At 38.9% G+C, this 16,156-nt stretch overlaps 1 protein-coding gene across 33 annotated transcripts in view; it reads right to left on the reverse strand.

The window, feature by feature from the left end:
• RBFOX1 (RNA binding fox-1 homolog 1) overlaps nucleotides 1-16,156 on the reverse strand; it is a 1,114,622-nt gene that overhangs the window by 92,347 nt on the left and 1,006,119 nt on the right. For all 33 annotated transcript variants that reach the window (XM_039560092.1, XM_039560085.1, XM_039560084.1 and 30 more), the window contains one exon: nucleotides 368-511. In XM_039560092.1, coding sequence (XP_039416026.1) covers nucleotides 368-511 — 144 coding nt within the window. The remainder of the gene's footprint in view (nucleotides 1-367; nucleotides 512-16,156) is intronic.

Raw genomic sequence — 16,156 nt, forward strand, 5'->3', positions numbered from 1 at the left:
TTGCTCATGAGGTCAGGCATTGACCGTTTAACATCATGCTCTCCAAAATCAATAAACGCAGGCAGATAAATCCAGATGTGTACAGCAGCAATATGTATGCATGTAATATTTTAAACCAACACAGACAGCTTTCTGTGAATGTAGTACAAAACACCCAAGGGCATCACATACAGCAGAATCAGTGTAATTTCTTTTCCCAGTTGCGACTGGCAAATCAGATGTTTGGTTGTACATAGATTAAAAGGGAATCTTTACTGCAAATGGTTAAACAGCCTCAATCAGATACAGCCCTCATGGCTGCCTATAATAGAAAATACCTATTGCAATGCAAATGTAAAGAAAGCAGAAATAAATGATGAGCACTTACACCAAACATTTGTCTAAGGTCTGGATCCCGGAATCTGAATGGTATATTTGAGACGTGGAGCCGTTTTGGCTGTGATTTGTTTTCTGTGTTTTCAGAAGATTGTGTCTGTTGCTGGCCATCGGTCTGTGCTGCATCATCTGTCTGCTAAAAGGGTAAAGCAAAATAAAGCACACTGTAAGTATTTCTGGCATTTTTAATACAAGGGGGTGGGTGGGCTTAAATTCTGGAAAAAAAAAAAATACTAAAAAGCAGTTAAATCTGCTCCAAGGTATTGAGGAATACCAGAAGTTTAAATACATTAAAATCAAATCCATTTCTGTATCTGTCTCAACAGCATACATTCTCAGTGATAATATGTGTTTGGAATAAACTGGAGAATAAGTAGATTATTATTTGTAGATTTTCTGAGCTATTTTCAAATAATGAATAAATAGATCTCCCTACAAGACTGTAGAAACTCCTTTAACCTTTTCTGTGTTTGCCAAGGTAAGGAACTGAATCTGCAGCCCAAATGCTGCCTGCTAGCAGAGCAAGCCAGACACTTTGAAATCAGATTAGTGCTTTCATTCAGAGGCCACTGGGACTTCTCCACAAGAGGCAGGTAACACATCTCATCCCAGCTGCCGTTTCATAAGCACTGCTGATGGGCACTGGAGGGTCATTCTGTCCAGATAAATGGTGACCATTATGGAAAAGGCCTTGAGTTGTGAGAGGGAACAGAAGTTTAATCAGTGATGAAGGTTGCCTGACAGAAAAGTGAGACACAGAAACAAAGTTTTACAGATTCTCTTCTTCGCCAAAACAAGGTTATGCCGTGGTACTTCCCACAGGGACACTGTTCCCTGGTTTTAAACTTCTGCTTTAAAATTGAAGGACATTGCCATCTATTATGATTTAACAAACAAATTATAAATCCCCAGTGAGATTAAGGAAAAGAATATAAAATGGCCCTCATCCAAAAAGTAACACTGACCAATGCTGGTCAATCAGTATGTTACAGAAATTACTCATCTCTGTTCTTTAATTACATCCTACAGTGCCTAATTAATTACTGCTTGTACAGCACACAGTCATTAGACAAGATTCTGCATGGGTATGTGAAAACAGCACAGTCATACTCATCTGCACTGGTAGAGGGGTTTGGAAGAATAGAAAGGGAAAGAAAATAGTTGAATGAAAAACTACAAGGATGATCTGACAGACATTACTCCATTTGCTCTGGCCTTCCTCTTCCTTCTGACCCCGCTGTCTTCCTAAGTATTCCTCTTTCTCTTGTGTTCCAATGTTACATTCAGTTTGTCTTTCTGACTTTTTTCAATTGAAGAAAAAAAAGACGAAATTGCCCATTTCCTGCTAGTATGAAATTTCTTTTAAAAGGCAACAGTTTAAGCACCATAAAAATGCTTAAATAAAATAAACCTTACCACACAGTTTTAGTACCCACAAGCCTGGTGAAGAGGAAGCAAAAGAACTCAAACGGAACACATCATTTACATCAGCAATAACTACAAATAAATTGAATTGTAGCAAGTTAAATTCAACAATACCTTCCCTAGGGAATACAAATGTTCTCAAATTAAAAGTATTAACATCTATATTGCCAATAATTCTGTGCTAAGAACACTTTATAAATAAAGGTTCTCATTTCTGCAGCAGCTTCAGTCCAGCAGCAGCATCTTTGATATTTCATGGGATAGGAAGAGACTCACACAAACACAAACTTTTGTGTGGACTGAAGAAAGATTTACAAGTGCTCCAAACAAATAATGGAATCAGATCAAGCGTAAACCTAAAACTGAGTCAGCGCCACCACATCTCTTTATCTGCTACTCCCTGAACTCACAGGCAGGGGCCCACAAAATAAATAATTTATCTTTATAAATATTTTGTGATTTAAATAGAAAATATGGTATATAGCTGTCAAGAGACAAAAATGTTCCATGCTAATCTATTGTTATCTAAAATCAACTCAAAAATTTCAAATTTAGATTTTGAAGTAACTGTTCCATCCAGAGACACCACAGAGACTATTTTCTACCTTCAGGCATCAAAGGAGAGAAATATGAAAGAAATTTGGTATGTGAGAGTAGGTGGGAGATGATAGACTGGAAACTCTTGAAATACAATACCCCAGAAGAATGTGAGGTCAATTATATTAATCTGAAGAGAATTAAAGAATTCTGAAGGTGCTGTTGAGCTTCAGGAAGAGAGGGAGCCCCAGGAAGAAATTATATAATCAGTGTCCTGTATAAATGCAAATTGAAAAGAGTAATCTTTGTTCATTGTATCAATAGAAATGAGGAGTAGGAGGGGTGAACTGTGCACCACAAACATCCCAAAACAGTGGGAGAAACTTCCCTAGTAAGCAGCTGAACAGACTATGGTCAGCAAAATCCAGTGAGGTTTCTGAAGATGGTGTTAAAATGGAGCTACAAATTATGGGTGAAGAGAATAAATCCAGGTACTGTTATTTTCTGGGCCTTTGGTTGGGTTTACCACTTTTAAAAATCATTTTTATTCTAAGAAGCCTCAAATTTACACTCTCAGCACAGAATGTCTCAGAGTCTGGGCAGCGAGGACTGAAAACCAGAAACTTTAGCAAGTCACTGTCATCAACAATTCATACCTGTCCATGACCCTCAAGATCCCCGGGGCAGAATTAACAGGGCTAAGCCATTTAAAACATATTAAAAGGCTTGGCAATGTATCAGTCTCTTTACAAAGCACCCAGAAATCCACGGGCATGCCTGGGAGATCTGCACAAGGATAACTGCGAACTGAAATTGGAATGTGAAGATTATGCAAAAATTTCCAAGTAACACACCAAGGAGGTAAAACACACATGGGACAGAGGACAGGCTGGATTTTGAAAAATCCCAGCCAGGTAACTTTCAGAGCTCTGTGGACTCACAGAACCAGAATGTCATTTACCTTAAACATACATAATACATTTCAGGAGAATATCTTCACTGCTAGAGGACCTGAAGTTTTATATTCCTTTAAAAATTAATTGAAGTTAGGATGTGGCATTATCGTTCCTCCATCCCTGCAGTCTTGCATGCAATCAGACTGCTTTCTGGTCCCTATTCCATCACGTATTTGCAATTATAAAATATTAAAGAATCTTAATATATGATAGTCTTAAAACCTATAATGAAAGTTATAAATACAGAATGCAGAAATAGAAGACCAAATTCTCACTTACAGCAAAACAAATTGAGGTGATCTCCCTTTACTTCAGTGAGGTACTGAAGGCTTAAGTGTTAAAATAAATTAGAATTGAAACCATTCTTACAGGTAAGCAAACCCATCTCAAAGAGGGAATTTCATAAAACAATTTTTTGGTTTTTTCATATAAGATAATAATATAATAATAGTAATTTCAGTATAAACATTTGGTATCCTTTTAAACTAAATTCATCATCATGAGTTAATATCTATTGATTTCTAGAGAAATTCTTTATCTTTAGCAAAATACTTTTCTTTTTGTTTCCTTAACTCAGTTCTAGAAACAGAAAACTTCTATTAATTAAAAGACTTCACTCAAGTTCTTAAAGACTTGACACTGAAGTAAAATAGTTGAAGTAATTTTTCTGGTTTCCCTTCCTAGCTTTTTCGTGAGAATTTAAGAAACAAAAATTATACAAATGAGGAAAACTACTAAACCAAATATTTGTTTGGATAAAATAAATTTGACAACATTTTATTTGGAAAAAAAAATTAACTCCCCCACACCCACACCTCTTCTTTTAAGGCCTTTTTAATCCAATATTTGCAGCAAATTTCACTCAAAAGTACATTCTAAAGCCTTCATGCAGCCTCAAATACAACCCCATTTCCCAGCTGACTCCTGACTGGACACAGGAGTCTCATCTGCCACCTTTAGCACTTGTGGCAAAGGCACCACACACAATAAAACAATGAGCAGTGAACCTGAAATCAGAGAGGGCCTTGTGCACATTGATTGGGTAGAAAAAAACCCATTCCATTCTCCTTCCTGGCTAATACAAACTCTCTGTATCCCTCTCCATCCATCACTGCAGACAGCCAGCCCTGGAATGTTTCTTACACTGGAATTGTAAGAGTTTCACTTTCCCTCCATTCTTTTTCACTGACTAATACCTTTCATTTCCTACAAAACAATGGTGGTGTGGACAAAATCTTTCACCCTCAAATCCTGTTTCCAATGCGATGAAATGCTGCCACAGAAGAGCTGTTTGCACACCACTACAAGAAGAACGCTGTCCTCAATCTCAGCTTGTCAAGAGTGAATGGAACACAGACTGTAGGAACGCCTAAAATAGAAGCAAACCTTTTATCTCTTTCTGGACAAAGTGAAAATAAGTTGTATTGGAACATGAAAAGCTTTACTGAGTCCTGATCATTCTGTTATAATCTGTAAACAAATACAAATCTGTTGCATATCTTTTATACCCACACCAAGTGTAGAGGAAGAACAGCCTAATTCTATCAGGAATAACCTGTAAACTATTTACAAGGAGAAAAGAAAGAAGAAAAAAAAGGAACAGATTATTTTTTAAAAATATGATCAATGGTAAATCAGGTGTTGAATATCTCATGTATACATGCCAGCACACAGGGTAAAGCTCTTCAGAATTTTAAATTTAGCAAAAAAGAAAGAGCTCATTGAGTTTGTTAATAAATGCTCAAAACAGCCCCTGTTTTTTTCCTGCTGCACCAATCAAGTTATTTCTCAGAGAAAAAGAGCTTGTGAATGTCTTCTAGGCATTATTTGATTAAGTTGACAATACTATGTGAGCAATGGTTGGGTACCCACTGTGCTGTACTTTTGACCAAATTGATTTGTGTAATGAACACTTGCTCTGTCTCTTCTCCAGCCTGAACAGGGTTCTTGATTTAACCGGTGGTGCTGGAAGCCAAGTGAATTTACAGCCCCCACAGTCATTCTCTCTCAATCTGGAGAGAATAGCAGCAGCAGTACATGAGCAAGCATAATTCAATACATTGTGCTATAAGCGCAGAAAATAATATCAGAGCTCTGCAATATACCTGTTTGATTTGATTTGTAAACCCGATAAAAAAAGCAATCGAGAAAAGTTCAGCAGAAAATATATATATACGTCCTGAGCAAAAATATAACCATGCCCAATGTGTACAAACTGAAAAAATCATGCATAGTAAATCAGCTTCATACTTCCCTTAGATAATATTGCACATTTTCCATTTTAAAAGGGTCTAGATTCTGGAAAGTTACCTTTCCATTAAAAAGAGAGCAAAGAGAATAATTTAAAACCGAGTTTGGGACTTTCTGAAAGTGCTGTTTCCCAGATACACCACTAACAAAGAACTGACATAGCGATGTGCTTGTAGCTTTCCTGTTTTCCTAAGTAGATCGACTGATTAATTAATCATACTTGTTTTGATAAATTTATATTCTGAAAAGTCCCAGCTCTACAACGTGCTTCCCAGAAGCATAACAACACAGAAAAAATGGAGTTATAGACGCAAATCCATCTGTTTGGGCTTAAATGTTCACACAAAGATGTACACAGGAAAAAATTCTATCACTAGGCTATTTCACAACAGTGATAAACATTACCAGATGTACCAGTGACTTTTCTTGTGAACTGCATCTCTGTTATCCTTTTCTCATGACTAAGATCAATCATAAGGTCTCATTACTTTCAGGATATTAAAAGTTGAGATTAATTCTTCAAATTAGTTCTAAAGATAAAAATATTTCAAGTACTTCATAGTGCACAGCATGCAGCTCATGCCACATCCATTCAACCTCTTAAGAATCCTTTCCTGAAGAGAATGTACACTGTTCCTTGTTCTGTTCTAGTGCAAAAAGCACACAGATGTTATGCAGCAAGAAATAAAGAACTCAAATAATATAATCATGACTGCATTTGATCATTTGGAGCTAGATGATCGTTAAGGTCACTTCAACACTAACCCTTCTATGATTATGTTGCTAAATTTCTGGTGTAGCTGAGTATCTCACGCTCCAGAGATGGTTTCAGAGACACTGCGACTGAAACCCTGCAGGGCAAACCCTGACCCCCTTGTTTTTAATGGTAAAATTCCCTTTTGTTTCAGCTGGGTCACAACTTCACCCTGATGTTATACCCACTTGACAAACTGATTTCACCATTACCATTAACTTCACTCTCTTTCCCAGATTACAAAAGGTACAACGATCCTGGTTTCATATCCTTTACAAAAACATTTTACTATCCAAAGCACCAAATGCAAACTGACCAAAGCAATTACTGTGTGACCGTACCCTGGGACAGCTCTGAAAGAACCGGGCAGAGGAGCCAAGTCCCTGTCCTGAAGGCTGAGCTGTCCCCTCTCCAAAGTGCTGAGTTCTCACCCTGGCCACTGGCCAGTCTGTTAATGCCTAAGAGCCATCCTCCCTTCCATTTCACTACTGGCAAAAGTGTGCTGGATGTTCAATTGTGCCTATTATTCTTATTACTAAAATACATCTTTTGGAGGTGAGGTGAGATGTGAGACACACACGTTTGGCTTGCGAGCTACGCAGGCAGGGTGTCAGTGCACCTTTTGTAAGGGACAACACCCAACCACCTCCCTTCTGGAATATTTTCTGTCAGAGGTCCTTGAGCAGTCAGACGAATACAATTTACTCTCAGGAAGACAGTGTAAGGTGGCTGACTCTGACTGGGACATTTGTTTTAGATATACTGCCACACACAAGCACACCCCGGTAGAATCCCCTAATCCAATTTACTGACAAATGAAAAAGAACCTGAATAATTTTGTGCTTTGCTTCAGCAGTTTCTGACGTTCCACTATTGAACATGCTCTGGGGTTTCAGCATACTGGGTATTGTTCAGGGCTGAAGACTTGCAAGCAGCAGTGATTATTTCTCTCATTTCTAGATGGATGCATTCTGGATGCTGATACCACAGGCTACAAGAAAGCACTGCTATTATTGTGATAGCTTATGCATAGAGAGCTAGCAGCCTAAATAAGAGATCATTAATTCTGAGGACAGATAGGAGCAATAAGATAGGTTTCATAAGCCTCTGGTACTGCAGGACAATCAAAGAGTAATTAATAACTTGGCTACATTAATTATTTCCCCAATTAATCTTCCTTAACAATATGGAATATAGCCCTTATATAGTGCTTTTACATTGCCTTTGCCGGTTCATCATTTTTCTTCTAAAATATTCAGCAGGGTCCCAGGGAATAGCATATCAATCATGTCTGGAGGAGAATCACCAAAAGCCATACATTTTTTGACTTCTGACCATGTCTCAAAACTTGGGCCAAATTTGCTGGCATAAGGAGCAGATAATATTTTTAAAAGCATATTTGTAATATGTTTTAATAGAGTTGTGTGTGACCAAGCAGTTGCCAGGTTCAGTTAAGGACATCCAGCTGACATCAGTGTATCAGTAACTTAAAATGGGAGAAGGAATGATAAAAGGTTGCCTCAATGCATTATTTATTGCTTGTATCGATTCAGTAAATATTTCTGACCACCTACTGGTCCCATCCAAAACATCACAACAGCAATTAACAAAACCTTTCCCTAATCAGCTGTACCCTGGCTCCATTAGCCAAGAAGGAAATGCATACACACTATGCACATCTTTAGAAGTTCATGCTACATATAATAAAACTCAATTATTGTGATATTTCCATAAGATAATATTAAAATAAAGTCCTTGGATTTATCCTTAAAAAAAAAAAATTAGCACACAGATTCGGAAATATTATACTGGCCAAAGGACAAAAGCACAAATTTAATCCAAATGAAAAATCTTAAGTGATGATACAGAGACACAAAGAAATACTCAATTGATGATGTTATTCCTCTTTCATCTGTTAGTCAGAAGCCTGTTTTTTTTCTGATGTAATTCTTGTTGTTCCTTAAAAGGGCTTCAATATCAGGAAGAAAGTCTTCAAAATTAACTTCCTTTCAATGCTTGAAAGCTTAATGTAAAATCCAGACAGACAACCAATGAAAATATATTAAAAAACTCGGTGACAGTAAATATAGAAATCTTGATTGGAGTTGATTAGAGGGTATTTTATCATTTGAGTGGGAGCTGGAGCTTCACACTGCACAGGCTGGCTTACAAAGTACTACCAGAACAAGATGCCACCAGTATCCTCAGCACTGAAAAATGCCTTGCTCATGACATTTTCCCCCACAAATTGCTCAGCACATTTACACTCCAGATTCATCTCTTATCTCTCTCCCACTGGAGCTTGTTTCCCCCTGTGTGCCTAAAAGGACACACAATGCTCATGCTGTGGTTTCATGAGCGCCTAAAGCCTCAACACCACACCTGCCCTTCCTGACACTCGGGGCTCAGGCTCCTTCCACCCACCCCTCCAAATTAATTGGATTATATAAAGTAAGATATAGAAAATTATATAAAATAAGACTTGGAAAGCTTCTGAAAGTATCAATGGGGAATAGCTGTGGTATGTCCTAAATATGCAGAAATACAGATCTGCCATCTGAGTAACAACGTTTAAGGGAAAAGGGGTAAAATAGAGGCAGAAATGTTGAAATGTTTTGTAAAACTTACAGGTAACTATAGCTAATGGTTATGATAGTCCTTAAAACACCTTAAGTTGCACTTTGATAGGCAATAAATCAGGACACGATGCCCTTGAGAATAAGACTTTCTGACTGATGCAAAACTTGGCATACTTGGATTCTGGAAATCCACTGATTCTCCCCAGTTTCTCCTATCCAACTCAGTTATTACCTTGATTTATGAAGAAATTATTCACAAAAGAACATAAATCAATACCCAGCAAGGCCACTGTACTTTTACCTGTGGTCATTCATTCATGTACAAGAATTACTGCTCTAATTCTTTTTTTTTTAATGTTCTAATTAGATTAAAAATTCTTTCAGGTGTTATGCCTCATAAGTCAACATTATAAAAGTCTGCAGTGCTGCAATAAAGGTTTTTAAACTTTTGTTCTGGCAGCAGGCTCTATCTGGACAAAATAACATTCAACATCTCCAACTACCTTGTACAATGCTGTGACACTTAACAATATTTGTCCAAATTAAAAAAACACTAATTAAATACTGTGCTACACAGCTTCAGAGGACATTACTTCCTTAAAAAAAAAAAGGAAAGAAGAAAAGGAAAAGAAAATGGAACATTTGCAGGTTTGGCTACGAGTTGTTTACCCTCAGCTTGAATCAAGGCACACTAGTTCCTGAAATTTCCCCCTGAACTCGATTTATGTCATGCATGTAAAGTCCCTTTCTGTGAGAGTTGTGTTGACACAACCAACTGCTGAGTGAACTTGTGAGAGCAGTTTCATGCTGAGCGAGAATGGCTGATTGCTCCAGCTCCAGCTCTTGAAAAGAAAGAAAATGTGACAGCATGATAAAAGGTTTTTCTCTGTTTGACCCCTCACCTATTGGTGGATCCCTACTGTGACTTTCCATTTGCTCACTTGCATATCTTTGCCCAAGGAGTCAGTTCTTGAACCCACTGAAAGACAGAAGAGTTTGAGGGTTCTCTGTGTCACAAATGACACTTTCTAAATGACATTGCTCTTTTTATACTGAGGCACTCACCAACTTAACAAGCAGCAGTTAAGTTCCTTGCAGGATAGTAATTTCTCAAACTTAGCTTAACACCATTGCATGAAAAAATAGCAGAATTTATTTGTCTTATTGGGTATGTTTGGTGGTTGGATATCTTAGCACGTTGCAGCCAAATGCAAGCAGCATTTCCAAAGAGCTGGGACATTTTGAATGGAAAAGCAGGTCTGCAGCTGCTGTTCTCCAAAAGCAACATGCCTGAAGTTTCCCACTGGCCCAACCAGAGACAGAGAAGTCCACCTCAAGGAACATTATGCTTTACGTAAATCATTCTTTTTCATCCTTCAAGCTCACCCAACACCTTTCCTTCACTAATGTGAAAGACAAAGTTTTGGGAAACATCCATTTGTCCTTCCCTTCTCCCACTTCAAAAAAGAAACAAATAACCTAAAGAGTACTGGATGGTTCAAAGAATTTTTAAAGGGTTTAAATCATCGTTTCAAATCTAGCTGTGAATGCTGATGTTATGATGAATTCTGCTCAATCATATGAATGCAGCTTGTTACTGAGCTCACAATGCAGCTCCCACTGCAGAACTAATTTGATTACTGATACTCGAGTTTGGGGAAACATCTTCTGAAGAACTGGAAACAGGACTCAGATGCCCTGAAATCACGTTTCCTTTCCTGGAAAAAGTTCTCAGGAAAGAGGGCAAAGAAAACATTCTCTAACAGCAAACCTGGAATCAGGAGGATTGGCACTGTGAGTTAACAGCTAATTCCTGTCTTTCCCTCTTGCTCACAACAAGCCTGCCAGCAGACCTCTTCCCTTATTCATCCTCAAGCACAACAACCAGACATTTCTCAGGTGAGATATTTCTATTTTCATCTAATATCTGTACAAAGAGGCCATTAGCCATAATAGCAGTTTTGCTGTCTGTAGTTCCCTTCAGGAATCAGTACAGGTTGGTACAGCCATGTTCCCTCAGCTACTGTGACACTGTTTCACCTCCCCTTGAATTCTCAGAAAAGGGACTTGCTCAATTAATGTTTGTAGATGAAACCAGGCAGGGTGGGGTGACTGATACCCCAGAGTGTTGTGCTGCCACGCAGAGGGACCCCAACAGGCTGGAGAAACAGGCAAGAGGAACCTCGTGAAGTTCAGCAAAGAGCTGCACTTGGAGAGGAACAGCCTCACACGCAGGGGAGTGACAGGCAGAAGAGCAGTGCTGCAGGAAAAGAGTCCAAATGGAATAGGAATCAACAATAGGTGAGGGATTGGAGCATCTGGCAAACAAGGAGAGAATGAGAGAGCCAGGACTGCTCAGCCCGGAAAAGAGAAGGCACAAATGCCTGATGGGAGGGAGTAAAGATGAAGGAGCTATACTCTGGCCAGTGGTGCCCAGTGAGGCAACAAAAGGCAATGAGCAAAAGCTGCAGTTCAGGACATTCTGTGTAGAAGCTGGGAAAAGCTTTTCCTGTCTGTGAGTGATCTAACATTAGAACAGATTTCCCAGGGACCTTGTGGAGCTCCCTGCCTGAAGGAGTTCAACACCCATCCGGACACAGTCCTGAAAAACCTGCTCTAGTTGATCCTGCTTGACTTCTCAGCAGATCAAGGCCAGGTCCAGTGACAATGACCAGCCTTGTACACCCCAGGTAAGCAGTGATAGAGCAGGAGCAAGGTCAGAACAGGACAGCAATCAGTGGGTCAGGGTCCTGTTCCATGGGTCAAAGATCTGTTCAGAGGGTCCCAAAGCAGGCAGGGCTGTGAGGGGGAGCCCAGTGGAGGCTGGGCAGGGCAGGAAGGACCAGCAGTGTCCTGACAAGGACCATTCACAAAGGCTGATGTCAGAATATCGTGAGAAAACAACAGGCAAAGGGAGAACATCTAAAAAGGGAGCGAGAAAAATGTTCATTTGGATGGGCAAAAATTTCCTCCTTGACAGCAGTTAGTGCTCTTGTGCTCTGCAAATTATGGATGCAAATGCATTTTACACTTAGATAACAGACTGGGTCTCCTTTTCTGATTCATAGGTGCTCTTGCTACCAAAATGCTTTTGGTTTTAATTTAACAGGACTGCAATAAGTGGATTGTTTTGTTTTGAATATTGTCATCAACAATTAAGTATCTACAGATGAAATTGATGCCCTCCAGTTCAGTGATTATTTTGGATTATTCTTCATTTGCCTTGCAGTACTGAGAACACTGCCCAGATTTACACGACTTGGTTCACAAATCTACTGTGGGTGAATATGAAGGAAAGGACAACAAGTAGAGCCTCTAAGTCACATCTCCTCTGAAAAAAAGTATTTTACTAACTGAACCAAGTTTTCAATTGATTTCATTGATGCTTTAATAATATAATACAATAATGATAAGACTTAGAGTTACTTTTCAAACAAAGCTTTAGTCTAGACAAGTGAGGAAAAAATCAGTTAAATAGTTATTTATACGAAAAACCCTCTGCAACAAAAATTGCTAAAAATATCAGCAATAGCTGTGTGTTGTTCATTGCAATTATCTGGGCCAATCTTGCATTCTCTGCATGCACTATTTCTTCTGAAAAGTATTGTTTCAAATACCAGGCTTCACAAATGTAAGCATGCAAATGGTTATCCTGATTCCGTATCTGACATCAATAACTTCAAAATATACAAGAAACCTCTGAAAATGCCACTCTTCAGCAAAGCTCCCCCTCAAAAAGAAGTTTTTTTCCATTACCTGGTGTGGGAATGTGATAGAATTTCACAGAACCATGGAATGGTTTGGGTTGGAAGGGATCCTAAGGATTTTTTCATTCCATCCCCTGCCATGGCAGGGACACCTTCCACTGTCCCAGGCTGCTCCAAGCCCTGTCCAACCTGGCCTTGGACACTGCCAGGGATCCAGGTGCAGCCACAGCTGCTCTGGGCAACCTGTGCCAGAGTCTCCCCACCCTCACCTTTCTGAAATAGGCCAGAATTACTTCTTAAAATATTCTGTATGTCCTTTTCTAAATACAGGTTGTGTTCCTGTTTGTTTTTAGGCTACATTATGCATATGCATAAGGCTTTTAACCCCTTCCTCCACCAAAGATAGATTATTTCACAGAGCACTTTACTGTCTTGGAACACAGCTTCTGCAATACTTCACCTGCATCTCCTGTGGGTATTGCATGCATTGCATTTTAAAAAATTATTTACAAAAATAATCATCTTGTCCGTGTCATGCTTAGTTCTTCATTAAGCTCCTCACCATACTAAAAAGTGGTCAAAATCTACACAGCTTGGTAACCTTCACAACCATCTACAGGATTACTACAGCTGAGGATGCCCAGACACCCCACACACACAGAGATCCTTGTTTTCTGTGACTTGGCTCAGAAGAGACACAGAGAAAAGGAAGCCTCCACACCTTAGCATGGAATTGCAGCAAAATAACCATTACATAAAGCAAATTATCATGCAATAAAGCAATATTATTATATCAGCCACTGACAACTGTAGGTCACCTCTTCCCATCACTGTTCTCCATCATGTGATGGCCACAACCCAAATAAACAATAAAGAGAGGAAGGATTAATGTTACAGAAAGGCACTCCAGCACCACCACTCTTCTCACTGTGCACTGATTTACCTGCTTACACTCTTTTACCTTTAAAGCTCACTTGGAGAACTAAGATTCCTATATTCCCCTTGTAAATCCTCTTGCCACATAAATTGAGTATACTGTACAATATTATAACCATGTAAGTAAGTAAATAAATAAATATATCTATTTTTTTGGGCAGTCATGATCACTGCATCATTTGTTAGTTCCTAGGATTTTCATTCCTTTCTGCATTCCAGTATCCTTTCCACCAGCACTGAAGTCCCTCTATGCACACACTTTGTTTCCTATATTAGTAACCAAAAGTTGTAATGATCACCTGATTCCTTGAACTATAACTAAAGTCTGATCTATTATTTGCAGCCAATTGAAAGGAAAAAGCGACATAAAGAAAAACTGACAAGAGAATTCTGCCAGATGCCTATCACAGAGTTAGCTTATCAGCCACCAACCTCTGTGAGAATAATGCCAGTGTTTGACACCCCAAAGCCAGTCTTTCATCAAATTTAAGGAATTCTTTTTTTTTTTTTAAATCATATTTCAAACTTCTACAGCAAAAGAAAGCCACACCAATCCCAATCAACCATCCCTGTAGGTTAGTGGACTTAAACTGGAAAAAGGGAGGAAAAAAAAAGAAGTATGTTTTAGTTATTTTTGTGAAACTGCTTCTAAACCTATGCTTTTCTCTCTAACTTGTATAAGAGCTCAGCCAAACAGATTTTCAGTTTCTTTAGTGATTTTGGGACATGCAGTTATGTTTGGTTCAGTGCTGTTTCAGAAAATATTTGGCAATCTAACATATGCTCAAAACAAACCATTTCATGGTTCTTTTTTTCTCTTTTCTAGGTGTGGAACTTTCATTCTACTTTATACACTGACTGCCTCTACTGCTTTTTAAGGAAAAAAAGAGTTTGGTCAAGCAGTTTGACAACCAAGCCTACACTTCATAAGCTGTGCTTCAGGAATGTGAGGAAATCACAGGGGTTTTTTAATCTAAAAAACCAGACTTTATTCTGGATGAGCTAAGAATCTTCTTAGTGTGAGTAGGACTCAGACACTAATACGAGAGGAAGTTATGGCAATAATTAACAGCTATTTGAAGTAAAACTCATTTAGAAATATAATGAACTGAGAACACTTAAGCAGACTTCATTCAGGGAAAGATAAAAGAATAGCTTACAGAAATATGGCTGGAATTCCATTTACATTTACATCATCTGCTTTTGTAACACCTTCCCCTTCCCTCTGTTTCTAAAGGAAATAATGTAAAAAATGCTCTTTGCTGGTGTCTTGGGGTGACCTTACGATGTGTATCCCATATCGCTGCCTATGCCCAGCAATTAGTTTTTGGGCTTTTCTGTGCCTCTAAACTGAGCCTGAGAGGGGGAAGGAAAAAAACTGAGCAAAACTTTCTCAAAGCAGTTTGCAGCTCGTTCAAGGTCACATAAAGATAGCAGGTTTTTTTTCCCCAGCTGCGGCAGGGGAGCGAGGAAGCACCCGGCTTGCTGCTTTCCAGTCAGCTTTTGGCCAGTTTTTCCAGTTTCTTGTTCTCCGGAGAGAGACTGAGAGTTGAACTTTTCCTTCTCTGGAATTTCAGATTTTTTCTCCCTTTTCTACTGGACTGTTTGATTGCTGTAACATCAGAGCACATCGGGAGGACTTTCCACCGGGCACAGAGGGCCTGGCCCCGGCCCAAGCCCCAGCTCCAAGGAGACCAAAGGGAGGACTCGAACACTTTCCCAGGTTTTTCCTTCACAGCGAAAGATGTTACCATTTAACATTATTTTCCTTTCCCGTGTGTTTGTTAAATAAATAGTTTTATCTTCTTCACTTTCCTTCGAGGAAAATTTTTTTTTTTCCCGAACCTGGTGGGGGGAGGGGTGGCTGTGCCTTCTCTCAGAGGATATATTTCTAAATTTGGCCAAACCGGAACAGCTGGACTTCTGGAAGTGGATTTAAAACTCAAATTGTAAATTATAGCCTTTATTGTCCACTCACTTCCTCCTCGGTGAAGAATTCATCTCCTGACCACTCAACAGCTAGTGAAAATCTACCACAAGCAATTTTAATTATTACTTACAAAATGAAAGAAAAGCAGTTCAAGAAGTGACACTCAAAATGATCAGTGCAATTTGAAATTCCTTCAGTTATTTGCATAACCATCCAATATGTTTTAATGGCTGCAGTTATGAGATTATCTAAATTCATGAAGAATATATATTTATTAACACATGTACTCAGCACTTTTACTCTTCCCTGATTCGAATGTCAGGTGAACATTTCAACTGAGGGAAAATGAATTGTGAGCTAATGATGGGCAGTTCTGTCTCACCTGACTCACTCAAGTGAAGAGCCTCTAATAGACATTGGGGGGATGCATTAAATTAGGAACCACGCCATTGAGTTCTCTCAAATTTCCTTTAAATAAAAAGCAAGAAGAAAAGGTTAATTAAGTTCTACCACGCAATTCTATTAACAATATCCATGATTACTGTAGCATGAGGAGGACATTTAATTCAAAAAAGAAAAAAAGAAAGGGGGAAGAGGCCCTACTGAAATAGGCAGCTGGTCAATCAGAATGACTGAGCAGTGGGGGCTGCTTTCAGGCACTGCAGGCTCTGAGGCTTCTGTAGCAAAAAATCCTAACAAATAAAATC

Source organism: Corvus cornix, chromosome 14 (genome assembly GCF_000738735.6).
Source record: "Corvus cornix cornix isolate S_Up_H32 chromosome 14, ASM73873v5, whole genome shotgun sequence".
Taxonomy (NCBI): domain Eukaryota; kingdom Metazoa; phylum Chordata; class Aves; order Passeriformes; family Corvidae; genus Corvus; species Corvus cornix.